Genomic DNA, 27,462 nt, shown 5'->3' on the forward strand with positions numbered 1-27,462 from the left:
ACACACACACACACACACACACACACACACACACACACACACACACACACACACACACACACACACACACACACACACACACACACACACACAACACATTGCCTTCCCTAATTATATCATACGCAAATATATTGGAAATATTTTATTAAAATAGCATCTTCATCTGAATTTCATAACGCACATCCCGACATGAGATTTCACAAATTAGAACACGACATTCTGATAAACATGTAAAAGATGCTGTAACAGTCTTTCTGGTCCTGCAGCGTGCTGCGTAAACCGCCAACAGGGGTGTTGACACGCCACTGACAACAGGACAAAACGTCCAGTGGAAAAACAAAGTCAGGGCGCTCTGTATCTCTGGAGACAAAACAACATGAAACTGATAAAATAAACACAAAGCACTGGTGCACAGTTTCAGTTGTTTTCAAGATTCTCACGGCTGCAATTTAAATAACAAAAGCACAAATTCACAAAAAAAAAAAAAAAAAAAAGTTCAGGCTCTGTTTCAGAATTCTTGCCTCATGTTTCTGTTTTAGATTCAAGCCTGTCCATCCAACACGCAAGCTCTGTTTTGGAAAGCTTTTTTCCTGCAGTGCAGCTCCAACGCAAGGCAACGCAACACTTTTTAAGGAGAAAGTTGTCTCTGCTTCCAAAATAAAAATAGACACCACCTGCAAGAGTGCTCTACTCAACAGTGTGTTTCACAGAGTTGCTCTGCCAGGGTCCTTTGAGGAGTCTTATCATCCTTCTGTGTTCTGGGAGAGTCAGTGGTGGAAAACTCGACCTCAGTTGTGTCTGGGTCTTCCTTTCTTCATGCGGGCGGCTTTAGGTTTGGGGATGTACTGGTTGTTGGCCTGGTGCTCCAGCTCCCTGCTGAAGTACTGGATCGTTTTGTTCAAGCCCTCCTCCAGGGGCACCTGTCCACACAAGACACAACACATACAACATAAAGATACTGCCACCGAGTTAAAACAAAAACAAAAGAAAATGCTGAACAATTTGTTATATGCTATTACTCATCAAATATGTACCAAACAAAAAAACTAAAAGAAAATATCCACCATTTGCGTTAGAACAACATTGTTGAAATAATAAGCTGTGTTTCACTGTCTACAGTTGTTTTTTAGGACATTGTGTGTGCATGCGAGTCTGCTGTGTGTCACACATACCACCGGCTCCCAGCCGAGCATCATCTTGGCTTTTCGGATATCAGGTTTTCTCCTCTGTGGGTCGTCCTGGGCCTCTGGAAGGAACTGGATCTGACTTCGGCTCACTGTGCGTGTGAGAGAGTGTGTGTGTTTGTGAGCATGTAGATATGTTCATGGACAGTTACAAGTGTACAGAGTGGAGGACATGTTGTTATTCTTCTTCTTACTCTTCTTCTTCTTACTTTAATACTTCTAAAGATCATATAACATAAAACAAATATTGTTTATGAGAGAGATGAGTCGCGGCAGATTGATGCATCATGTAACTCTGCCAGAGGTAACGACTGGAGCTGTAACTTCTCAATAATGTAACTACTGGCTATGGAGATACCACATTAAATCAGCAGAGTGATGATCAGACTGCTTGCTTGTTCTCCTCCATGTTTCTGATAATACTAGAGATTATTCATAGTACAACATACTGCAAATTGAAAAAAAAAAGCCTCTTTCTCATTCTCCTTTTTAATGCTGCTAGATTGTATTTAGTCATCTCGCAAAGCCTTTTCTAATGCAAACATTGGACACACATTGCTGTTGAGTTATTATTAAATGTATTTTTTCTTAAGCTTTGAGCACCACAAGCCGATTACCATATAGTCCCATTATATTGGAGAAAAGGCAGACATCTCTATGTCCGATATCTCCAAAAATAGGCAACTCACACCAAAACAATCAACAATGATAGTCAGAGATCAAATGGTAATAATTCGAGGCTTGACTGTGCGAGGACTGAGAGACTGAGAGTTTTCAGAGACTCACAGAATGACGGCTATCTAGCTCGATTGGACGCCTTACCGACTAGACTTTTGATGAGAAGAGCAAACTCCAATATGGTGTGTTCCTCTGGGTTCCCCTGCAAACAGATTACATCAACTTTCATCACATCGGTGTCTACATGAGACAGACACATAAAATGACTCACCGGTCGTTTAAATTTATATGAGTGAAGCACAACAGGGTACGATGAACTCACCAGATTGACTGGACTGCTGATGTTACTGTTCATCAGCAACACCAGGCCGTTCACCAGATCACTGGAGACCAAATCAGACACAGAAGCAGAGTCAATAAAATGGATCCTCTTTTATATTTCAAGGTGTAACTTTGCTATGTATGAAGGATCTTGTATGACGATGAACCTACTGTATATGTAACGTCATACACTATATATTCACATAATATCTCAGCTGACCTGGACCAACAATACCGCTTTTCCATTAGCACATTATCATAGTGGAACAAATCGTTCCAAGGCCAGTAGAGACATGGAGCCTTCAGCATGTGCTCTTTGTTTGATTTTTCTTTCAGTAATTCTAACAAGAAAACATGCAGTCCGTAAAGAAGTTTCAAGGTTTTTCTATTATAACTAAGAAAATCAATAAAACCAGAATCAAATGTATTCAAACAAACTACGAGAAAATTCAAAAGTACTGATGATAAATATACCATGTAATTATAACCTAATGGCGACCATGCCTTTTTATCCACCTGTGGAACCACATGTTGACCACACAGATATGCACACACAATTCATTAGAACAATTCTGTCAACATGGATTATACCTCAATATTAGAAAGTATATTCAAACAGAAATATTGAAGGGCTACCTCATCTGCTGCTGTTGGTGGAATGGTGGATGTAGGTTTAGTAAGAAAATGTAATCCCCTTCAAACACTGCACCATCTCCACAAACGCAAGCTCTACTTCTTGCCAAATGTCAAATTTGCATTCATGCATGTATACGTTATATACAGAGCTGTATTTTGTGCTTCCCATTTACAGCACTGAGGGTGGACTAAATATTCACGTTAAAGACACCACTCAGTAAAATGCAATACATACAGTGCTGTGAAAAAGTATTTGCCCCCTTCCTGACCTTTTTTTTTTTTTTTTGCATATTTGTCACACTTAAATGTTTCAGATCATCAAACAAATTTTTATATTAGACAAATATAACCAGAGTAAATACAAAATGCAGTTTTTAAATGATGATTTAATTTATTAAAGGTAAAAAAGCTATCCAAACCTACCTGGCCCTATGTGAAAAAGTAATTGCCCCCTAAACCTAATAACTGGTTGTGCCACCCTTGGAGGCTACAACTGCAATCAAGCGTTTGCGATAACTGGCAATGAGTCTTTCACATCGCTGTGGAGGAATTTTGGCCCACTCGTCTTTGCAGAATTGTTTTAATTCAGCCACATTGGATGGTTTGAGCATAAACGGCTTGTTTAAGGTCATGCCACAGCATCTCAAATCAGATTTAAGTCCGGACTTTGACTAGGCCACTCCAAAACCTTCATTTTGGGTTTTTTGAGCCATTCAGAGGTGGACTTGCTGGTGTGTTTCGGATCATTGTCCTGCTGCATAACCCAAGTGCGCTTGATCTTGAGGTCACGAACTGATGGCTGGACATTCTCCTCCAGGATTTTCTGGTAGAGAGCAGAATTCATGGTTCCATCAATTATGGCAAGTCGTCCAGGTCCTGAAGCTGCAAAGCAGCCCCAGACCATCACACTACCACCACCATGTTTGACTGTTGGTATGATGTTGCTTTTATGAAATGCTGTGTTAGTTTTACGCCAGATGTAACGGGACGCACACCTTCCAAAAAGTTCAACTTTTGTCTGGTCAGTCCACAGAATATTTGCCCAAAAGTCTTGGGCATCATCAAGATGTTTTTTGGCAAATGTGAGACGAGCCTTTGTGTTCTTTTCGGTCAGCAGTGGCTTTCGCCTTGGAACTCTCCCATGGATGCCATTTTGCCCAGTCTCTTTCTTATTGTTGAAACATGAACACTGACCTTAACTGAGGCAAGTGAGGCCTGCAGTTCTTTAGACGTTGTTCTGGGGTCTTTTATGACCTCCTGGATGAGTCGTCGATGCGCTCTTGGAGTCATTTTGGTAGGCCGGCCACTCCTTGGAAGGTTCACCACTGTTCCAAGTCTTCTCCATTTGTGGATAATGGCTCTCACCGTGGTTCGCTGGAGTCCCAAAGCCTTAGAAATGGCTTTGTAACCCTTTCCAGACTGATACCTGATACATGTCAATTACTTTGTTTCTCATCTGTTCTTGAATTTCTTTAGATCGCGGCATGATGTGTTGCTTTTTGAGATCTTTTAGCCTACTTCAGTTTGTCAGACAGTTCTATTTAAGTGATTTCTTCAGGCCTGGGTGTAGCTATTGAAATTGAACTCAGCTTTCCAAAAAACGTGGTTAATCACAGTTCATTCATGATTTATCAAGAGGGGGCAATTACTTTTTCACATAGGGCCAGGTAGGTTTGGATAGCTTTTTTCCCTTAATAAAAAAAATACTGGTCTAATTTTATATTCAATCAATCCTGTATTGTATAATGACAATACAGATGAATCACTGCGTCCCAATCCAGCAGCTGCATCCTTCGGAGGGTGTATTTGTAGACCGATTGTCCCATTTCGAAGACTCCTTCTAATGCGGCCGACAAATGCAGCCTACTTTTCCCAGATTAGGAGGATACAACTGATGGATCCTTCATGGCCCAACATATCCCAAGATGCATTGCGTGCCGGTGAAACTGATATTGTTTTTTAATCGACATGGCGACTAGTGGACCAGCAACGGGAGAATTCACATTTAAATGTAATTATTGGGTTTTAACTCAAGTGAATATTTACAGATACAAGTGTTAAAACTAAAAACAAGGGACCTGATCAGATCACACTTGTGTTAAAATGATCGGTTAACCTACGTGGCGCTATTAACTAACCAGCTAACGCTACCGCCGCTCAAAATTATACCAATCTGATATTTATACGAACCACCATGAATAGACACAGTAATGAGCGGTACCAAACCTCAAACATTTAAAATCAATTGATTAATTAAAAAAAATAAAAACTCATGCCATAGAGGGTTAAAGAAACATTCCTCAGTTAACTGAAATAAGTTGTACATTTTGGTATATGAACGACTGTGATTACTATAATGTTGTATATAGTTTGAGCTAAAACTGAATATTTGACAAGTAAAAAAGTGTTTTTATTTAACAACTATTTAACAATTTATTTTCAGCTCTACACTCTTCATCCGAGTTAGAAGAGATAAATCAAATCATAATCAAGGTTTCATATCACACATAGCATGTTTTATTTCTTCAAAGTATCTGTATTCTCAGGGTTAGTGGTATTACGATCCTTCTCCATTAATTTTAATTTTTCCCAAGTTCCCTCAATTCATTATGCATTTTGCTGGTTGAGAATCCTTTCAACACAACGTGTTTGGTGTTAGTAATGATGTCAGTTCAGATTTTCTCAGAGTTTACTGAAGACCTTGGCATTTCACTGTTTACACAATGCAAAAGTCATACAGGGCGCCAGGAGAACGCTTCAAAGAGATAGGAGCGTGTCTCTGATTTCTCTTCTCCAAACAGATCAAATTAATCTCTTTCTCACCTTCACACAAACCAAAAGTACCCCTTTAACCTGCCACATATTGCTTTCAGGCAGAGACATGCACCTAATGGTATTTAATAAGCTTCAAAGTCCAATTTAATTTACTCCTCTGCCTGGTTCCACTCGTCCATTTAAACAGTCCATTCAAACTTTTAATTGCTATCATTTATGTATTATAATAAGTGTGATGAATTATGTTATTTATAATTTCCATATTGTTTCCCAAATGGTGGGTAGAGAGTAAAGTTCCTTGTGACAAATACTTCGGTACAGACTGAAGAGAAGAATGATGCATTTCGGGGATAAAAACTAAATAGGTTAAAGTAAGCAATCTTACCTTACATATTGAAAGGCTCTTGTTTGGGAACCAGTACCATACACCTAGAACAACAACAGAAAGTTAGTAGGATTTGATAATCATTGCATAATGCACATACTGAAGGACATGAATCTTTGTTGCCGTGCTTTAAACAATTGTTTCTACTCAGAAGACTATTTTTTCTATCATGAGCAAGTGTACCTGATTATTCTTGTCATGTTCAAATTATTAGAACTGAAGAGATCATTGCAATTTGGGTTTTTATAATTTTACCTAAATCTAAATACAAATTGGAAAACTGGCTTATTTTTAATTTGCCCTCAAATAATTTAAGATGCATACAATAGTAAATTGATCATCAGACTGAGGCAATTTCAGTGTGTACATCCTCACACCACTAGTCCTGAAAAAAACCAAAAAACATTTGAAACTTTTTTCTCAAGCACCTTATAAATGACAAGAAATGTTAAATGCGTACAGTAAGAGGTTCTCCCTGTAGAGCCTGCAGGATGAAGTTGCTGACGACTCGTCCATCGTTCATGTGCATTCGGGAGCCAAACGTGTTGAAGATTCTTGCCACCCTCACCTCTACTCCTTCCTGTGAGCAAAGAAACAAGAATGTGGGTGACCCATTAGTCATTTATCAACCTTTTTGTTCCTTGGTTTTAATATTTATCTTTATTTTGATTGCTTGATATATTTACTGCATTTTTGTACTTACTATACTGTATTGTTTTTTCTAAGGGAATACGTAGCCTGGCAGGTACGCACAGAAATCCCAGACAGCAGAGCTAAAATGCTAATCTGGACCGCACCAATAAATTAGCTTTGAAAATCAAGATGTATAAACTGTATAAACAGCCTAAATGGCTGACAAAACATATCTTGAACAGCAAAGCATTAACTAGTGCCTGACAAAAGTTTCAGTGAGCCCTTTACCTTGAACCAGATGTTTCTTTGTTTCTCATTTATGGACAAAACCGTCTACTATTTTGTTGAAATGTGTTCTCTGACTTGATTGCTGGATTCAAATAGCTAATTATTGGTGAATCAAACGCTTTTGATCAATAAGAGTTGTTCCCACAGATATAGAACTAGTATAGTTTCACATTTCAATGGTACAACAATAATTTGTACCACATGCTGCCTTAGCTATGAGCCAAGTGTTATAACAATACTAATTGAATGGGAAGCAGAGTATGAATACAAGGCAAGTAGGATCACCTTACAACTCTCCAACATGGAATAAATAAATGAGGCCAACTACGTCATGGGTACTCGCACTGATCCCACAGATATAGAAAACTCAACCTTTAAAATAAAATCTATGGCCTTCATGAGTCAGCCTCACGCATCAATACATGCTACTTCAGATGAGATGTGAATTCATTTTAAGGTAATTTCACATGAATAAAAACATGAAGATTATGTAGATTGTTCTCTTGAAAATGTGGAACATGAAATTGGAAGGGCACAACCCACAAATATATTCAGTATGGTGAAGAACAAGGTCAAAAATATCACAACATGAAGAGGAGGTCTTAGAAGGTATTATCCACATACCTGGATGGGTTGTGACACCCTAAAACACAGCAGTATACGCACCTCATTTAGCAGGTAACACCAATACTGATTAATTATAATAATAATATTAATAATAATTATAATAATTATAACCAGAAGCAATCAGCTTAAAGCTGTAAGTCAATGGCAACAGTTTGAATTAATAAACGTATTTTTAGTAACTATAATCTCATTGCTTGCCACTACAGAGGAATGTGTCATTTAGTTTACCATTTAAATCCTGCACACCTGTGTTAATGCTTGGAAAAGGCCATTAGTTAATAAGGAGCTATCAGCATACTGAGCTCTGACTAAATGAAGCAGAACTAGAAGTCAGTTAGATTTGATAAAATACTATCTATCGCCATCCCTAATTGTTGTCATTAAAACATTTAACAGGCTCAACACCATCTGTGGTTAGAAATGAGGAGCAGATTGCCTGAGAGCTGTTCGCCTGCATAAACAGTAGTTATGAGGAACAGGTTGAAATGGAATTACACTAGTCAACTAATGAGAAAACGTGAGCAGTCTGTTCACATCCCCTGATTTGATTTTGAATGTTGGGAATGCACGAAACAACATAACCGGTCGACTTTCAGAAAGCAACACCACCAGCATCAGTAAGAGCTCTAATACTGGTGCTGGATAGCTCTGCTGGTCCAAAGCTCTTGCTTCTGAACAAAACAACAAATTTCTCTTTCAATTTATGCACATTTAAATGCTGAATTAAATCTGATGTATCACTTTGAATAATCAAAATCTGCACATACATGTGTATAAACAGTATTAATGTATATATCAGAGCTTTCCACAAGGATATGGAGCAGCCAGCCAGTGGGTCTGGGACATGCAGAGAAAAATGTTAGCTGTAGAAGCCCAAATTTGGTGGCCTCTGCATTCTAATGCAACTTTTCCATCATATACACTGATCTGAATTATGCATATTTTAATTAGTCTGCCTATCCGATGGTTAACATGAAGTAAATTATTGTATAGGAGAATAAAGCTCCTTGTGGGTTTTAGCTCACAGTCTATAAATAGGTATTAATATATAAAACTCCTGACTGATCAGAAATTTTGTAATAAATATTCATTATATCTTAATTATGAATATTTATTTATTGTCACCTTACCTGTGAGGTATATCAAGACACAATGATAGTTAATATGTTTTTTTACTAGAAGCATACATGCACTTTTATTCAACGGAAATAAACCAAGGTTATTTTAAGGGAGACATGTTTTTAAACTCATGTCTTATCTAGCCTATGTTTTGGTTTTAAAATAAATTATTTATAAAATAAAACTAAACAAAACAAACCACATGAATCTGAAATCACATGAATCCTATTGTTTTGAAGCTAAGGCTAGTGGTTATAAAATGTACACGCACAGCGAATTGCATCAGTTTTATTAGAATAAAAAAATTAATAGTATATTAGCTTGCTATTCGGCTGGCAGCTGGGGCTTATGTAAAGCTCTGTATAGGCCTACTGTATATGTTCATTGAGTCACAGCTTCAACACGTGAACCTCCATCTGGAAGAATAAACTCATAGTTTTTTCCTGCATGCCTGTAACCCACACAAAGATTCACCAGACTAGATAAACAAACATGTACACATACAGGCACACGCACACACTCCCTGTGTTGTCCCTGAGTGGCAGTTATATATTTATATTATATATATATATATATATATATATATATATATATATATATATATATATATATACATATATATAGGCCTACTGTATATGTTCATTGGTTGGTTCAAAGGTACAAAAAAACAACATAAGGCAGATTAGAGTTTAAAAAAATAATCCTTTCAGGAGATTCGAGTTTGAGAAAACTGAAGCATCAACTAAACAAAGGCCCTACAATCTGTGCAAGAGTTAAATATTGAGGGAAAACATTTAAATTTTTAAATGTTAATCTATTTCCATTCCATGACTGGACAATAGATGTAATCAGAGATATCCTTGTCTCTGTGAACAAAAAACTGACATCTGGATATTGAAAGCCGCCCATTTCCAAGAATTCTCCCAGTAAGTGTGAAAAAAATAATGAGCAGTGAGTGAGGGGCAGGAGACGAGGCAGATAAATAAATATCACCTGCCTGGGGGAAGGGCAAGAGAAGTCAATCATATCTGATGATCAAAGGCTGGCGTCAATCAAGTCACATCCGGAAAGAATTATAAAAATGTCTCAACATCATCTGGACGTTAAAGGGAATATACATGAAACATAGACATGTATCATTTTGACGAATTGCATTGATATTTCTTAACTGATACCTCTCTATATTCTAAAAAAACACCTACTCGCATAATAAGCTTCATGGTTATTTTTGTGTTTAATTTATTTATACTTATTCTACTACACTCTTTATCATTTATTTTACTCATCTGATCATATTTATTTAATTGTTTTATCAACATTTTACCACTTTTAACCAGGTGGCAACCGCACGGTCTGAAAAGTGAAGCCATCGAAGCACCTTTAACTTGCATTCTTTCTAATGGCCAGCAGGGGGGGAACTTCTCTGGTTGCAAAAATAGTCAGATTGTATCAAAGTCTATCAGAAAACAACCCTTCTTCTCATTTAATCTATTACCTCAGCAAAAATTGTAAACATGACTATGGTTCATCGCTAGCTTCAAGTCTTCTTCAATACAGCGTGACGTTCATTTAGTAAATGATGGTCCATTTAGAGTCAAATAGACCATAGAGCAGGTTTTGCTTCAGGACGTGGCTACCTTTTGAATGACAAGTCACTACCACGGCCTTGTCTAGGTTTTCGATTACTCGCGTTTGGGTTTGAACCCTTTCACAGTGTTTTTTTAGTTCATGAAAGTTACTTTTAATCTTTTTGCCAATGTCTTAGCCAATGCCTGGTTACACTTAACTCCACCCTCTTGTGTCATTTCTGGATGCAAAAAAACAAGATGGCGATGGCCAAAACTGAACTCGAGACTTTAAAACAGCAGTCCACAAACCAATGGGTGATGTCACACTAACTATGTTCCATTTTTTTTTTTAACGTTTAAATGTTTGGCATCGCTTGTATAGCACTTTGAAGTGCAATTGATTTGTTTGAAAGGTGCGATACAAAATAAGTTTGATTGATAGACTGATTTGGATTATCCAGTAGAAACATTATCAAGGTCTGAGCAAGCCGTATATTTTTCTTTTTAATCAAGAAATCCTAGAAATCAACCATAATGGATTCATTATTTTACTGATTTCTTTTGATTGTATTTCAGTTATTTTGAGTTTTGGCTAATGTGTAGAATTTTAGTGTTGCTCCAAAGCATTTTACTGATTAAAGTCTTACAGGGACTAATTTGACCATCAATCAAATAAAAATAAATTGCCTCTCTCAATCCTGGTATTATTTCAGATGCATGGTGTGTAGACAGGATACCTGTTTCATGTATGCATAACACATGGTCTCTGCTACACGTTTCCCCTCATCGTAGCATGCACGAGGACCGATTGGATTCACGTGGCCCCAGTACTCCTCATTCTGTGGGTGTACCTCTGGATCTGGAACACAAACATTTTAGAAATATTTTATTTCAGACACATGTAAAGGCTAAGGATCTGGATCTGAAATTGCATGCTTTTCATCCTACAGATTGACAGACGCATATGAACATATTCACTGCATGTCGGTCCAGACATTTCTGCTGCGCTTTAGCACTCAACAGATTAAAGTAGAGAATGGATGACTGACATGCTGTACTATGAATTTTCAGGATAAAGATAATGACTCTCTTTGATAGCTTGGTGGAAATATTTCAATTTGTGTTTCAGCGTGAGTGTAGATAGTACTTTATGGTCATAAATCCTGCCTTAAACAAGGATAACCATAACTGTTGTGCTGCTTAATTGAGACCATTGAACAAAGCATCACTTCATACTTGTTCAGCTGTTAGTTTGTGGCTGACTACAATAATACCCCATAAAGTGTTGACAAAAGAGAGCTAGGTGTGGCAGACAGCTGGCCACCTAAAGTTATTAATAAATTAAGGTTTGTAGGCCAGGCTTGTAAGAGGATTAGCACATGATGAAGTGTCAGTGTTTCAAAAACCCTAAGTGGAAATAAAAAAGATCCATGAGATGTTTTTAATCTAAAACTATTTCATGGGATGTGGTTGTTGCAGCAACTTCCCATCCATCAAGTATCTCGCCTTAAGACGTCCATTAAGTTAACCATTTACACACAAAGTAATTGCAGCACCAGAATATCCAACAGTGAGTGTGAGGCATCTTCCTTACCTCCATAAACCTCAGAAGTAGAAGCCAGGAGTAGTCTGGCGCCCACACGTTTGGCCAAACCTTGGAGACAAACATAAGATTGAGAACTCTTGCTACATGGTTCCCCTCTTCTCTCTGCCTCTTCCAACAGCAAGCAGCTGAGTCGGGAGCCTCTGAGCTCAAAGAAAGCAAACTTCCAAGGGGAAAAAAGGACTAGAGCACACCAATTGATCTGCAGACATTATTCCTTTATTCTTGTTAAATTATTGTATATACGTTTTTTTCTCGAAATGTTCAGACATATCAGAGAAAATAGATATGTGGGATATGTTTTGAAGGTGCAGGAAGTTTTGAAGCAGCAACATGAGAAGAAATCTTAATGAAACACACACTGAATTTTGTGTTTTCCTTTACATAAATAAACACCAATAAATTGGTGCATAAAAAAAATCATAAGAATGAAGAAAGTAATTGATGCTGAACATTTCCTGGGGGAGGCCCCCAAAATCCCCCACTAAATATGAGTCTCACCCAAACCCTTACATGTTCAAAGTGGCTTTCTGATTGGCCTCTGTTTGTAAACATTAATTAGTCCTGAGTTAAGTTTCTAACTGTTGCATTTGTTAGACACTCAAACATAGAATATATTTTCACACAGCATTTTTGCTCCCTGGGAAACTAATAATAATAATGATAATCCAACTGTCCAGGTTAAACAAATCTGTTATTTGGCATTTAATTGCACGCTTTTTTTAGTTATGTAACACAGAATAATAATCAACATTTAGATTCAGGGGAGACAATGAGCCAACATTTCAATTCACTGGGGTGCGGTAAAGGAGGGGCACTGGCCCAAAAATGTTTGAGAACCACTGATCTACAGCTACATCTAAATTTCTTTTTATAAAATACACATAGTGATTGGTCTTTTTTATTTCCATTACAGGAATGCTTGAATATTATGTAAAAACTTTGTTAAATTCACGCAGTGCTTTGACAATACTTGATCTGAAGAAAGTAGGAATTCACAGGAGACGTTCCAAATTGCCTCTAAAAATGACACCACTGTCAGTACGAGCAAAGCTGGTTTGCGTTTCTCATGATAAACTTCTTATTCATTTTATTATTTATTGAATATGGGATTTGAACAGTCTGACAGCACTCAGACAAACTGTAATTTACAATGTTTGGTGGCTCATTAAAGTTATTGTATTTTCTTGTTGCATTATACATGACAAATGTATTACAGTGCTCCTGAGAAAATTTAACAAGAAGCACATTTAATTTAAAATAAATCTCACTGTGTTATGTGATAAAATACTACTCAGACTTAGAAATCTTATGAAGATTCTATTTTGAGAACCAATCTATGAAGTCATATACCGGTAGGGTGCACTTGATATACTCACCAAGCATGTTAAGAGTGCCAATGGTGTTAGTCTTGAGTGTTTTGATGGGATTGTACATGTAATTGGGAGGAGAGGCTGGAGACGCCAGGTGATAGATCTGGTCCACTGTAAAGAGCAGGAGAAAGGAAAATCAACTCAGGTTGCAACACACAACTGTTTCAGCTAAATTTTATGACAACTGAATTATTTTCTTTATTTTGATTTATAAATGCTGCAGTTTTTTGTTACATTGAACTTCAAGATGTTACTTACAGCCAGCCATACTTGAAGAATCGGACAAAAAATGCATCTGTTGTGTCCAATGGTAAGAATTAAGGGAAGCCAATTACATCTATACCTTGATGTAGCTCAGCGCATAGAAATTACATTTTCTCCTGAAAGACAGCTGACTAAGCGTTCAAGGTGACACGATGCTTTATACTACTTCAGAGTTCTCGAGTGAATTATGAATTTATGACTACAGTAGCTCACATAAGGCTGATCATATACAGTGGGTACGGAAAGTATTCAGACCCCTTTACATTTTTCACTCTTTGTTTCATTGCAGCCATTTGCTAAAATCGCATTAATGTACACTCAGCAACCCATCTTGACAGAAAAAAACAGAAATGTAGAAATTTTTGCAAATTTATTAAAAAAGAAAAACTGAAATATCACATGGTCATAAGTATTCAGACCCTTTGCTGTGACACTCATATTTAACTCACATGCTGTCCATTTCTTCTGATCCTCCTTGAGATGGTTCTACTCCTTCATTGGAGTCCAGCTGTGTTTAATTAAACTGATTGGACTTAATTAGGAAAGGCACACACCTGTCTATATAAGACCTTACAGCTCACAGTGCATGTCAGAACAAATGAGAATCATGAGGTCGAAGGAACTGCCCAAGGAGCTCAGAGACAGAATTGTGGCAAGGCACAGATCTGGCCAAGGTTACAAAAGAATTTCTGCAGCACTCAAGGTTCCTAAGAGCACAGTGGCCTCCATAATCCTTAAATGGAAGAAGTATGGGATGACCAGAACTCTTCCTAGACCTGGCCGTCCAGCCAAACTGAGCAATCGTGGGAGAAGAGCCTTGGTGAGAGAGGTAAAGAAGAACCCAAAGATCACTGTGGCTGAGCTCCAGAGATGCAGTAGGGAGATGGGAGAAAGTTCCACAAAGTCAACTATCACTGCAGCCCTCCACCAGTCGGGGCTTTATGGCAGAGTGGCCCGACGGAAGCCTCTCCTCAGTGCAAGACATATGAAAGCCCGCATAGAGTTTGCCAAAAAACACATGGAGGACTCCCAAACTATGAGAAATAAGATTCTCTGGTCTGATGAGACCAAGATTGAACTTTTTGGCGTTAATTCTAAGCGGTATGTGTGGAGAAAACCAGGCACTGCTCATCACCTGCCCAATACAATCCCAACAGTGAAACATGGTGGTGGCAGCATCATGCTATGGGGGTGTTTTTCAGCTGCAGGGACAGGACGACTGGTTGCAATTGAAGGAAAGATGAATGCGGCCAAGTACAGAGATATCCTGGAAGAAAACCTCCTCCAGAGTGCTCAGGACCTCAGACTGGGCCGAAGGTTCACCTTCCAACAAGACAATGACCCGAAGCACACAGCTAAAATAACAAAGGAGTGGCTTCGGAACAAGTCTGTGACCATTCTTGACTGGCCCAGCCAGAGCCCTGACCTAAACCCAATTGAGCATCTCTGGAGAGACCTGAAAATGGCTGTCCACCAACGTTCACCATCCAACCTGACAGAACTGGAGAGGATCTGCAAGGAAGAATGGCAGAGGATCCCCAAATCCAGGTGTGAGAAACTTGTTGCATCATTCCCAAGAAGACTCATGGCTGTACTAGCTCAAAAGGGTGCTTCTACTCAATACTGAGCAAAGGGTCTGAATACTTATGACCATGTGATATTTCAGTTTTTCTTTTTTAATAAATTTGCAAAAATTTCTACATTTCTGTTTTTTTCTGTCAAGATGGGTTGCTGAGTGTACATTAATGCGAAAAAAAATGAACTTTTTCGATTTTAGCAAATGGCTGCAATGAAACAAAGGGTGAAAAATTTAAAGGGGTCTGAATACTTTCCGTACCCACTGTAGTTGAAATAATGTTATGTGCAAATGAGTTAGGCCAGACAGATGAACTGTGCTTTTATTGTACAACAGAGTCTAACTGCCTTGCATGTCTTCAACAGGGTTTTCCTCCCAACAGCCATTTCTGACTCATTCTCTTGCACTTCTTATTATCTTCCCATTTCCTAAACCACTTAATTCCTTTCTTCTTTTTCAAGCAGAGATGGTTTGACCTCCTGCACCTCCATCACTCAAAACATTTTCAATTTCACATCTTGTTCCATTCTCTCTTTGATGTTCTCTCTCTTCATTGTAATACTATATTTACTAGGTAAAAAAAATAGACACTGATGTCAGCAGGAAGTCCACCAGTGTCCTTTGTCAGTTTACATTATTTTCAGTGATTTCAATTTCAATTTTTCTACTTTTTATCTTCATTTTCATTTACCTACCAAATTCATGGATAGAACTCTGAGGACAGTAACGGGCCAATATATTTTAATGGAGTGCACAAGAACCCTTTCAACAATTTTTCTAAAATGCATCAAACTGAAAATCCTACAAAATTGTCATCTCCCCTCGTTTTAACATTCACACAATAACATCACAGACTGCTGTGATGTCACCCAAAGCTGTGAGAATTTAAAGGGAGAAACCGTATTTTACTAGAACAAAAACAGGGATAAGATGTATATTATGCTGTTGTGTTCACTAGAGTCATGGATTTCCACAGCTTGTTTTCTGGTGCCTGTGTAACCCTATGCCTAGTTATGATTTAATACTACTGCTGCTGTGGTTGTTTCTTCAGCTAGTCTGTGTGTGTCGTTACGCAGCTGCATGCCAGACTGTGAAACGCAGACTTTGATAACAACAGTGACTATATTTGATGTTAGTCGAACACGTCTGGCTCAACTTTTTCCATTTCCTCATACACACACCTTCAATCTCTGAGTCTAACAGCTCAAAAGACCGCTGGTCAAAAGCAAACAAGCAAAAGATCAGTAAAAGATCAGGCTTTAAATATTTTTTAAAAACGCTTGTATGCCTACTATAATAGGCGTTGATTCCCTATGCTCGATAGGAATGTCACGATATGACATCTTCGGATTCCGCTGGGGAGTTGGGATATTCACAAAGGACATTCATTTAAGAGTCAGCTCTTTTGAATGTAATGTGGCTATTTATATTTTAGCCCTGATTTTATTATTTGGGAGGTAGTGGAGGGTTAATCCAAGGGGTTAGGGGTTGTAGAAATGCAGGAATAAAAAAATGTAAACAAAAACATTTCTGGAGAGTGGGTATCTTTCCAAGTTTGCTCCCCCACATAAAAATATAACCAGGTGCCAGTGCTGCGACCACTTTTGGCCCTTGCCACCTGTGATCACCCCACCTTTTTAAAAATGATAAGTATAATGATACTTTGTATATAATGCAAATGGCAACTCTTACATAAAGCCCAGCTCCATAGAGTGTATAGCTTAAAGTGGTCCTATGGAAAGATATTCCAATCTCCCCTGCAGAGCTTGCCTGGTTCTTTAGTATTGGTCCTCTCTTGGATTAGATGGCACACAGGTGGACTGCATCTAAATAATTATGTGACTTCTGAAGATAATTGGTAGCATCAGATCTTATTTAGGTGCTTCATAACTCCCCTACATGTAATTACAACTTGTGCAAACAATATTGTGACAGTCACAAGCCGTGGTTCACCACTTGCTTTTTGCAAATCTTCACTCAGATATCTGTGCTCTACTGAGTGCAACTTTCTAGTTTATATGATTTTGGTAATTGTTTTATCTGCTATTTAAAAGTCACATAAAATCAAATAATTATACTCCACAGGCATGCCTGTTATTGTGTGTATCCTTGTCGCTGCATACATACACTGAAAAAACAAAGTGAAGTGGGAAGAACACTGGGACTAAACTGTTAACAGTAGTAAAAATAAAAAAGAGCTGAAACACTTACAGGTTTAATGTGCTAAATATGTAGTGAAATTTTATTCCTAATCGAAAGCCAAAGTCTCAATCCACTCCGGTACCACTAGATTTCATTGCTCAATGAAATTTCTGAGAGCTTTTTAATCATTATTTCAGAAGTACTGAAACATGATACCAGGGTTTTCAGTCAATATTATAGATAAATTGATATCTACTTCTGGAATGTACACTAATAATACTCATATTAACAAAGACCAGCAGTTCCTGGCATAAAGCACAATTCAATTTACTTGACAGCTAGTCTCAATTTTGTGAATCCAGTTTATTTGTTACTGTACTAACTGTTACTGTACCAACACTACCTTTGCACTTACATCCAAAGTGAGGGCAGAAGATTTTGTCATTATCGTAGAAATATTATGTCTAAAATGAATTGTGAGCACTCACTGGCTGCCTCATAACTTGACCATATATAGTAAGCTCTGGATAAGCCGGTCATAACGTGGATCCCCAATAGTAGAAAAAAATTTGAATTCATCACCTCCCACATTTACTCTCTCGCTCACCCTCAATATAGAGAGGCTCCACCACATCATGATTGATGAGCTCGAAGTTTTCGTGGCCGATCCAATGCTCGACATTCCTTTTCCTTCCTGTGAAGAAGTTGTCCACCACAGTCACCTCATGGCCATCCATCATCAGCTTGTCAGTCAGGTGGGAACCCACAAAACCAGCCCCACCAGTGATCTTGTGGAAAAATACACATTATCATCACAGGATATTTAGTCCTTGTGAGGGTTATATTATATAGAGGAGCCACGAAACACAGACTTTTGTCCTGTGCCAAACAAAATGGGATAAGTGGGGTTGTGGGAATGTTGACAATTAAAAGATAGTTATCTCCTCCTGGAGCATTGCTTTCCATTGAATTTTTCAAGCAAATTTTAAGACAATTGCAAATTAGCGCCGTTCCCATCAACTGTTTTGGAGCGAATAGGCGTGCATGTCTTTAACCTGACAGAAAATAGAGTAGAGGATGTAGAGGTTGCGAACCAGAAACAAAACAAGTCAGCTTGGCCATCTTACCCATCTACAAAAGAAAAATTAGGCCTTTGGGAATTTGCATCAATTGGGCAGGTTTTTATTGTTCTTTCATGTCAGCTAGTATTGGCCATGTTTCATGTTGTCCAGAGGCAAAGACAAGCATACGCACTTCAAGGGAATATCTGAGAAGATGCGGACAGCAGAAACAGCCGATGAGTCACGTAAATTAAAAGGGATTTTTGTATATCTTTTCTAACTATCGGTTGGCAAATGACTGAACAGAGCACTGACTACACTGGAGTGCGTCCTCTAGTTACTATCACTGGGAGGAGAGTTGGCTGTTAGCACCCAGAGGCTAGCAGATACCTCGGTGCAAAAAAATATTTTACAGTTGCCTACATTTTTTATTTCAAACATAACTAACCTTGGTTTTTTTTTTTTAATAAACTGTTTGTTTGACAGCTCTTTGTAGAAATGTTGTAGTGTTCTCCAGATCAGAGCAATTATCTTGGTGAGTACAATATTATTACTCACTAACACATTGTAGACTGTTAGTGAGGCAATGTTAGGAAAGGCCCACCATCCAAGTTTATTATGTTAGCATGCTAACACTTACTAATTAGCACTAGACTCAAAGTACTGCTGAAGCCGATGGGATTGCCAGTAGTTTTGCAGGTATTTGGTCATAAACTTAAGTATCGGATAAAATTAATTGAATTCTGGACACGTTCTTGGTGGTAGATGGAAAGTCAGGTGGTCACCCATACCAAATTGCAAGGCAATACATCCAAAAGTTGTTAAGTTATTTCACATAAACTCCAAAATTCAGTAGGATTCATCATCCTTGGACCATGAATGGCTGTGCAAACATTTGTACTAATCTATTGAATAGATGTTGTGATCTTTCGGTCTGAACCAAAGTGGCAGACAGACGATCAACACCGCCTTCCATTGCGTCATATTGCTAGCAGGCTGAAAACAAGACCAAGGTTGTGTAAAACCAGATTTTCCTTTTAAATTGTGTGAAAACCGCTGCAAGTGTCTTGAAGGACATCTTAAGGACTTTCTTCACCAGAACTGAACCTCTCAGGCCACACTTAATATTAGGATGTGTGCCACTTGAACATGCTCCACTAATCAAGTTCTTATGTTTAGGTTTAGATTTAGAGATTAGTCATGATTAGAGCTGAGGTTGGAGTTTCAGACTGCATATGTTGCATCAGTGACAAAGTGCTGCCCAAGGCCCTTAACTCATGGTTATGTGCTCATTAGAACAGTTATTGTGAATGTGACATTGTGTGACAAAGATCGTGACAACGATGTGGGTTATTTGAAATTGTGTTTGTCACATACCAAAATTCTCTTCCGATCCTTTTCTGACAGGAATTTCACGGGTGGGTATTTCTGAGAAAAACTAGAGAGAAGACAAAGAAAAAAATAACTTCATGAGAAGGAAGCAGAACAGAACAACATGCATTGGTCAAATGGAAATCCAGTTCTTGAATAATAAATTGACAAGCTTTCACTGAATTATTCTGAAAGCTCTGCTCTCATAACATGCAACATAAGGGAAATGCTTTGCCTGAGAAACTATTCCTTTCTCTTTAGCAGGCATTGACGCTACATGGTGTCTTATTGTGTCCTTATCATTTCTCATTCACAACCTTTAAAATTGTATATCTATATTATGTATAGTGGAATACCGTACCAGTCAAAAGTTTGGACACACCTTCTCATTCAACTACTTGAAGAATCTAAAATATAAAACATATTCTGGTTTGTTGAGCATTAGTTTTTTTACCACATAATTCCATATGTGTTCCTTCAGATGTCTTCAATATTAATCTACAATGTAGAAAAAAATAAAAAATAAAAATAAAGAAAAACCATTGAATGAGAAGGTGTGTCCAAACTTTTGACTGGTACTGTACATATAATGGAAAAAATACTGATGATTTGGTTTGATGATTTATAAATGTTGTCGCATTCCAAGATCTCAAAAATGACTTTTGTGAGTAAAATGTTATTCCACCTGAAAGACACGCTGGCCAAACCAAATTGTGATTAAGCAAACTTGTCCTTTGTAATGACCAAAAATAACTTTCACAAATGTATGCCTCATCAATGTTATTTTTAAATGCCCTATAATCCTCTGACATATTGCAAATTGATAGAAAGCACCACACAGTAGGGATATGGTGCAATAGACACAATCGAAACAAAAGGGTTTTAAATTTTTTTCCTCATTTGCATTCAAGGCATTAAAGCCAACACAATTAATCAACCTCTAAAAGCAAATTTCAAGTGCCATCTATAGTTGCAATGGAATAGCAGATATTGAGTTAATGCTATGCTGAAGTCATGTGACTTCTATTCTTACAGTATAATAGCTACGAAATCAGCACAGCTTGCATCTCTTCCATGGACTTCAAACTGGTCTAACACAGAACTGAATTTTGTTCAAAGGCTTATTTCTTGCCATTTAGATGGGATAATCAGACCCTGGGTGTTTATGTTAAGCTTTGAATGAAAATGATATTGTTTTGGGGAAAATATTTAAGAAAATTTATTATAAAAATGCACATAATATTGGGTCTTCGAAAACATTTGAACATAATATTGGGTCTTCAAAAGCATTTGAAATTTTTGTCGCGATTCGCTATTCGCAAGCGACAAATTAAATGTTTTGACAAAACAAAAAGGAAAATAAATCTGGTACCTGTGGCTTTCACAGGACTGTAATAAGCACGTCCATTCATTTTATTCAGCCTGAATGAAATGAATGACGGGCTACTTGCCTGTCCACATACCTGCTTGCGGATTTCCTGCCTTTGCACTCAAAGCTCGTCACCACAGTTTTCCACAAGTTGCTAACTTAACAGCTGTAAGTACTAACAACAGCCATGTTCCTTTTTTATGTTAATTGTGAAAGGTTTACGTTTGTAATGATATTTCTATGGGAGTGGATTTGGAGGGAGGCCTAAAGGGACAGGCTGTCAGTTTTGCCGCCTTTGCGACTTTCTTGCTGAGTCAGCAACTTTTGGAGCGAGTACTGCCAGTTACTTTCTTTGGAAAAGAGTTGGCAACACTGTGATGGGTTTTTTCGTTTGGAATTCTTCTAGCATTCAAGAGTAAATCTTGAATACTCTTGCTAGTTTCTCAAGATTACCAACCATATCTTTAATTCCAATAAATAGCCCATTATCCTTTCTGTAAGTTTTGCGTTGGTATTGCAATATAGAAAATATACTCATGTTGACAGTGAAAACAAAAGCTAACTATCAGTGTCCCCAAGTCTGCAGACAAGATTTGCAAAAGGGATACAAACCTTTGTTCCAGATCACGAATCTTCTCTCTGAGGGGAGCCACAGCCTAAAGTGAGTTTAGAAAGGAGATACATGAGGTGAGAGTCAATGCTTGGTTAAGATTAAATTGATCCTACAGTATGTCTTAAGAGACCCAGTGATGTTGATGTTATTGTTGATAACATGATACGGCACAATGGACACAGTGTTTTTAGGCCTTACTAATTATTTAAAAAAAAACACAAAAATGCTGCTGCACCCAGTCCTTATCTCTGTAATTGTCACAGTCCTCAGTCCAAAAGTCAAATTCTTTTGAAAAAAGATGGATGTAATAATTTCCCAAATTCACACCTTTTTTTAAGCACACAAACGGAGAACAGACCACTTGCAGACTGAGGGGATATTTGCAAAAAAAAAAATCACAGACTCCACCTTGACCTATATCTAGGCCTATGTTATATATTAAAAAGATTCAATCAAAATGATGGGTCATAATAGATTGTGATAATGAGATGTCCACAAGGCCAGTGCCTGTAAAGCCTTTGTTTCTTCCCTTTATGAATGCTCACAAAACTCCTGTTACAATGGCATATTGATTTTATAAAAATCTCAAATTTTTTACAGTAGATACAGGCACAATTATATTTTTGACGGCGACTCTCAGAAGAGAGCGCAGGTTGTTTGGTCCTCACCAGGTTTGAGACAAGTTGCAGTTTACATCCGTGTCTGTCAAAAATGTCCTTACTTCATCAATTTATCCGAGACCTTTGTTTGAAAAGGTTATTATTAGCATATGAATCCTATGGTCAAAACCGGTCACAGTGACCTTGATGTTTGACAACCAAATTCTAATCTGTTTATCTTTGAGTCCAATAGGATGTTTGTACCAAATTTTAAGAAATTCCTTCTAGGCATTCCTGAGATATCACATTCACCAGAATGAGACAGATGTGAGGTCACAGTGACCATCGATCACCAAAATCTAATCAGCGGATCCTTGAGTCTAAGTGGACTTTGGTGGCGATTTTGAAGAAACTCCCTCAAGGCAGTCCTAAGATATTATGTTGGGGTGGTTATACACTAAAGAAAAGATACTTAATCAAGTTTTATTCCATTTCTGCCAACAGATCCCCCTGAATGCTACACACTCAAATAAAAAGGAGAATCACACTGGTCCACCTTAAAAAAGTCCTCCTGTCGTTGCCAACTCCAGGGCTAACCCCCTTCACTTTAATCAGCAGGCGCGATGAAGGAGCTTAGCGTGGGTCTTGAGGAGTTGTAGCCTTTATTCACCTACAAAGGTAATGTTCAAAGCTTAAATGTTACCTCTCTCTCCCTCTCTCTACCTCTCTCTCTCTCCCCCTACCTCTCTCTCTCTCCCCCCCCCCCCCTCCCTACCTACCTACCTACCTACCTACCTACCTACCTACCTACCTACCTACCTACCTACCTACCCTGGGTTTGCAGTATGCTGGCAGAAACCCTGACAGATAATGCCAGGCAGACACACAGCTGACATCCTCGCAGCTTAACCAAATGATGCGGTGGAGACTTGCTGGAAAAGTGGCTGCATCTGTCCACAACAATAGATGCAACATTGATGCTGTGAACTCTACCGTATGGCTGAACTGGGGATTCAGTTATACACTGCGGCTTGTGATATATGATGACTATAACCTGTTAGTGCATCGGTCATTGTTGCAGCTGGGAAGCTTGTTAGGAACCTCAACCACAGCACCTCAACATGCAAGGCGCTGATCTTGTCGGTTGATGATCGGTTAGCAAGGCTCAGCTACGGCTTTTTTGCCGCCACAGTAATAAAAAAAAAAAAAAAGAAGAAAAAAAATAGTTACTGTAAGTACTTAAGTTATATAAGTACAACAGCTACAAGTAGAGGTAGAGGGAGTAAGACTGTGCCTGGACGCAGGCGAGAGATGCGACTAAAGATCAGGTAATCATTCATTTTATAAAAATGCAGCCGGTGACAACACAGCCATTTCATTCACCAGACACAATGTAACATGGATCTGCTGGTCGACTTTCAACCCGCATTGGACCAGCTCATATGAGTCAGTTGTTACACTGTTGGTCACACTAAAGCAGGCATTCTTTAAGACTAAGTTGGGACCCACAGGTGGGTCGCAGGAGATCTTTTGTCAAAAAACATTTGCAGAATCTCTCCCACTATTTTTTAATAAACATATATATTTGTAGTACACCTTAGAGCCACATGAGGGAGCCTGTGGTTTATAATTGTTCTGATAATTAAAGCCTACTTAAAACATTGAATTTAATAAGAAAGGCTAGCGTACATTGTTTTTGTTTAACTGATAAGAGGAAATTAACATCAGCCTGTTAATATCGCCTTATTGCATTTATTTGGTTTAAAAATAATTTAACATGTGTTTATGTTTTAAACATGTGTAAAACGAAGTTGTGATTCATCATATATATTTCTAAACTGCAGTAAAAATGGTCAGGAACTTCATTTATGCACAAATTCCCTCTTCTCATGATTTATAGATAAGGCCTATTGGATCACAATGATTTGTAATTTTTTAAAAAGTGGGTTTTCAGAAAAAAAAAAGTTTGGGACTACAGTCTGCAGTGTAGCTCATACACTTCACTTATAGACCAGAGAATTACTAGAATGATATTCACCACCCCTCTCTCACAATTTTTTTTTAGAACAATCCCTAGTGGCAATAATAGCAGTTACCTTAAATATTCTATAGCTGACTGGATTGAACTCTCTCCAGGGGTTTGTCTCATCAATTCTGTGGTCTTTGCAACAAAACCTTTATCATCTGTAGCACCAGTGCTCTGTGCAAAAAAAGTTAACTGCAACATGTCGAACTCACTTCATCAATTCTCTGCTCAATCTTCATTTCTCCGTGTTCTTGTATTGATCTAAGATGAGAGAAAGACAAGGAGTGGGGGGGGGGGGGTAAGATGATGTCAGCAATCATCACAAAGCTAGAGAAAATATCTCTCGAATTGAAGCATGCTGCTATTTAGCAACACATGACGCACCACACCAACCCATCCAATAACAGTGGAATACATGAGTGAAATCCTATATCACAGTATATACAACTTTATATCATAATATCTATATATGTTTATCTCGATACAGTACTTTGTATTGCTGCTGTGTTTATTGGATGGGTGTGTGGAAAAAAAAAAACATGAATGTGTTTTTGGCTCAGATGCTAAATACTGCCATAAAGCAACTCTGGCCATAATGGTCTGATACAACCAGAGATATTAAAAGGGATAGCTACTATGGTATGAGCGCTTTAACAGTTGGCAGATAATATTGTCTCACGCCATTAAAATACAACTTATCCAGCACAATCAATGAAGGGAATGCACTATAAAGCAAAGAGAAATGATAGAGCTGTGATCTTTAGACTTTTTTGTTCAATTATAAAACCATCAGATTCAATTATCTGCATATCTGGTTTTTTCCACACGCTTGCATCAGGAATGGTCAATACAGGGGGTCAAGCTACAAAACATCAAGGAGTAGAATGGCTGATAAAGATCACTCATCATTTACAATATATATACAATATATAACCTCATTCGACTACCCACTCCTCCCACAAAATATGACTCATTGAGAGGTGAGTAATCCTAAGATTCTACTGTTAGTATGCAGTATGGCAAATATTTAATATTTAACGGAAGTTAGGTAATAGAGAAATTAATTACTGTACCTCATGTTCGTATATGTTCCCCAGACAGCTGGAAGAGAAAGAGAAAACTTGTCACAAAAACCCAGCATTATGAATGAAAAGTGGATGTATAGTGCAGTGTCTTATTCAGCGATATCAGTCTTTATATTGTCTAACAAAGCCTAAGAGCAAAGCTAATAATAAGAGAGACAAGCGAGTAAAAGAAGCTCCAGCAGTGACATTCCTTTCGCTCAGCTCCTACAACTGTCCTGTCGAACAAGTGGATTTGTAAATCATTGAGCTGTAAATAATAAAAATGGTAAAACGGATCCTCAATAAAAAAAATCTATTTTCAAATGGATGCATACCACTATGGCAATGTTAAGGTAAAGGTGACACTTTCTCAAAACACATTGTATCGCCTGTTTTATACTGCCATTGACTTTCTACTTACTGCTCACTCAATACTCTTAAGGAGCCCCCGGCTGATAAGTGTGCTATCTCTAGTGATACCTAAGTGCATTTCCACCCTTCAGCCGCAACTCTGCGGCCAGAGACACAGTGAAGTAAAACAGTTTGCTCACTTTTAGTGACTAAATCAATGATTCAAACAATAGCTAAATGTTTTTTTAAACTCAGTAAACTTCTCTGGTACCACTTGCTGATATGACTCATTTGATTCGATCAACATTTGACTGGCATGAGTTGTATGTATTTGACATAGAGGCTAAGGGATGAGCCGAGGATGACGGGTGGGCCCGCAGACCTCATATGCACCGCTCAAACTCCAGAAGAGCTATTGGGATGATGGGACACCACCGCCTTCATCGGTGGCCGTACAGCAACTGCCGCGCAGATTGTACCTTGACGTCCTCATAATTGACATTGGGATGGACATTTGTGTATTTGATTGTCTGAATGCATTCTTTACGTGTTGCATTAGCCTTACATTGTATGTTATGAAGCATTATATGCTCATGACGTGTTTTCTATTATGCACATGTAATTGTTTTACACATGGGATGTTATAATTTGGGCTGTTTTTTTATTAATTAAGATAAAATAAGATAATCCTTTATTAGTCCCGCAGCGGGAAAATTTACAGGATTACAGCAGCATAGGGGATAGAGCAAACAAGAGACATAGTAAAAAAATAAGTATTATAAATAAGCAAATGAGCAATAAAAAAAACAGTAAAAAAAAAAAGTAACTGAAATATAACTATTGTATTGCACAGTGCATTAGTGTCATTGGGCTGGTTTTAAAAAGTGTGATTGATTGGGCTGGAAACGGTTAATCTGCTCTGGCATCTTTGCATGGGACACTGTCAGGTCTAGGCCAGCATCAGTACGTTGTGTCCATTTAAACTAGTCACAAGTTCAGTTTAGATGTCATGGATGACAATACAGTCCCTTCATGATTACAGTTTAACGAGCGAGAGAAATGGGTGTACTCACAGGCAATGTAGGCGATCAAAGCGAGGGCAAAGAGAAGCTTCATCATTCTTCTGTTTAATCCTGATATCAGCCAGATGACCCGCTTCATTATCCGCTCAATGCAACAGGACCCACAACCCGGCGAGCCGCACGTTCAGGTCCGGCTACAGCATGTTGAGTCACACTGGTTCATGTCTCCAAGAGGTCTCAGTTTATTAGGGCAGACTGTCGATGAATGGGCGCCTCTAGTTCATGTACCATTGAACTAGCTCGACATGACAGACGAGCTAGCTGCTCCTGCTACGTCAACACCAAGCAGGAGCAGTTTACGTGGCTAGCAGGCTGACTGATACACAGCTAGCAAACAGGACAGGATGGCTACCTACACTGCTGTGTCAACACTCACAACTGCATGTACACTCATCTATGGGCCGCATTGGTCCCCCCGAATGAACGAACAGCTGTATTAGCTTCAAAACGTCATTTCTTACGTAAACAAAGACACATTCACAAACTGCGACAGCGCCTCAGTCACAAACAAAAAGCCAAATGGTTAGCTAGCTGTTAGCAACACATAAGCGGTTAGCAGCGGCTAGCTAGCGAGCTACTTATCTGACAGCGTGTTCACAGCTGTTGCTCTAGAACAGCAGACATGAATCCTGCCTCCCATTTATATTCAGCTAAGCACCGGGGAAATAAAACAAGCTGTTGGTTTTAACGGCGCACAAACGCACACATGCCGGAGTTTGCCCCTCTCAGTGGGGCCGAGGACTAGCAGAGGAGC

The 27,462-nt window shown here is 38.4% G+C and overlaps 1 protein-coding gene across 2 annotated transcripts; it reads right to left on the reverse strand.

Annotated features, from left to right (window-relative positions):
• Positions 1–133: 133 nt before the first annotated feature.
• Positions 134–27,462, reverse strand: uxs1 (UDP-glucuronate decarboxylase 1). Of its 2 annotated transcripts, XM_054615050.1 has the most exons (15): positions 26,700–27,462; positions 25,285–25,312; positions 24,424–24,472; positions 21,586–21,629; positions 19,611–19,671; positions 17,780–17,960; positions 13,197–13,301; positions 11,809–11,868; positions 10,952–11,073; positions 6,440–6,559; positions 5,980–6,023; positions 2,185–2,245; positions 2,007–2,064; positions 1,173–1,276; positions 134–920 (listed from the first exon to the last, which is right to left on the reverse strand). In XM_054615050.1, exons 1-15 carry the CDS (start codon positions 26,785–26,787, stop codon positions 789–791), a joined length of 1,257 nt encoding a protein of 418 aa, XP_054471025.1. In that variant the 5' UTR covers positions 26,788–27,462; the 3' UTR covers positions 134–788. The 2 variants fall into 2 exon arrangements, with proteins under 2 accessions (XP_054471025.1, XP_054471026.1); XM_054615051.1 differs by lacking the exons at positions 17,780–17,960; positions 19,611–19,671; positions 21,586–21,629; ... (1 more) ...; positions 25,285–25,312; positions 26,700–27,462 and adding an exon at positions 13,904–13,922 and having other exon boundaries at positions 140–920.

The sequence above is a fragment of the Anoplopoma fimbria genome, chromosome 16, assembly GCF_027596085.1.
Source record: "Anoplopoma fimbria isolate UVic2021 breed Golden Eagle Sablefish chromosome 16, Afim_UVic_2022, whole genome shotgun sequence".
NCBI classification, from domain to species: Eukaryota; Metazoa; Chordata; class Actinopteri; order Perciformes; family Anoplopomatidae; genus Anoplopoma; species Anoplopoma fimbria.

Coding starts and splice junctions, on each gene's coding strand:
- uxs1 (XM_054615050.1), bottom strand. CDS start 26,787: ATGAAGCGGGTCATCTGGCTGATATCAGGATTAAACAGAAGAATGATG. Junction 24,473..25,284: donor GGAACATATACGAACATGAG/GTACAGTAATTA, acceptor CTCTCATCTTAG/ATCAATACAAGAACACGGAG. Junction 21,630..24,423: donor TTGAGCAGAGAATTGATGAA/GTGAGTTCGACA, acceptor AACTCACTTTAG/GCTGTGGCTCCCCTCAGAGA.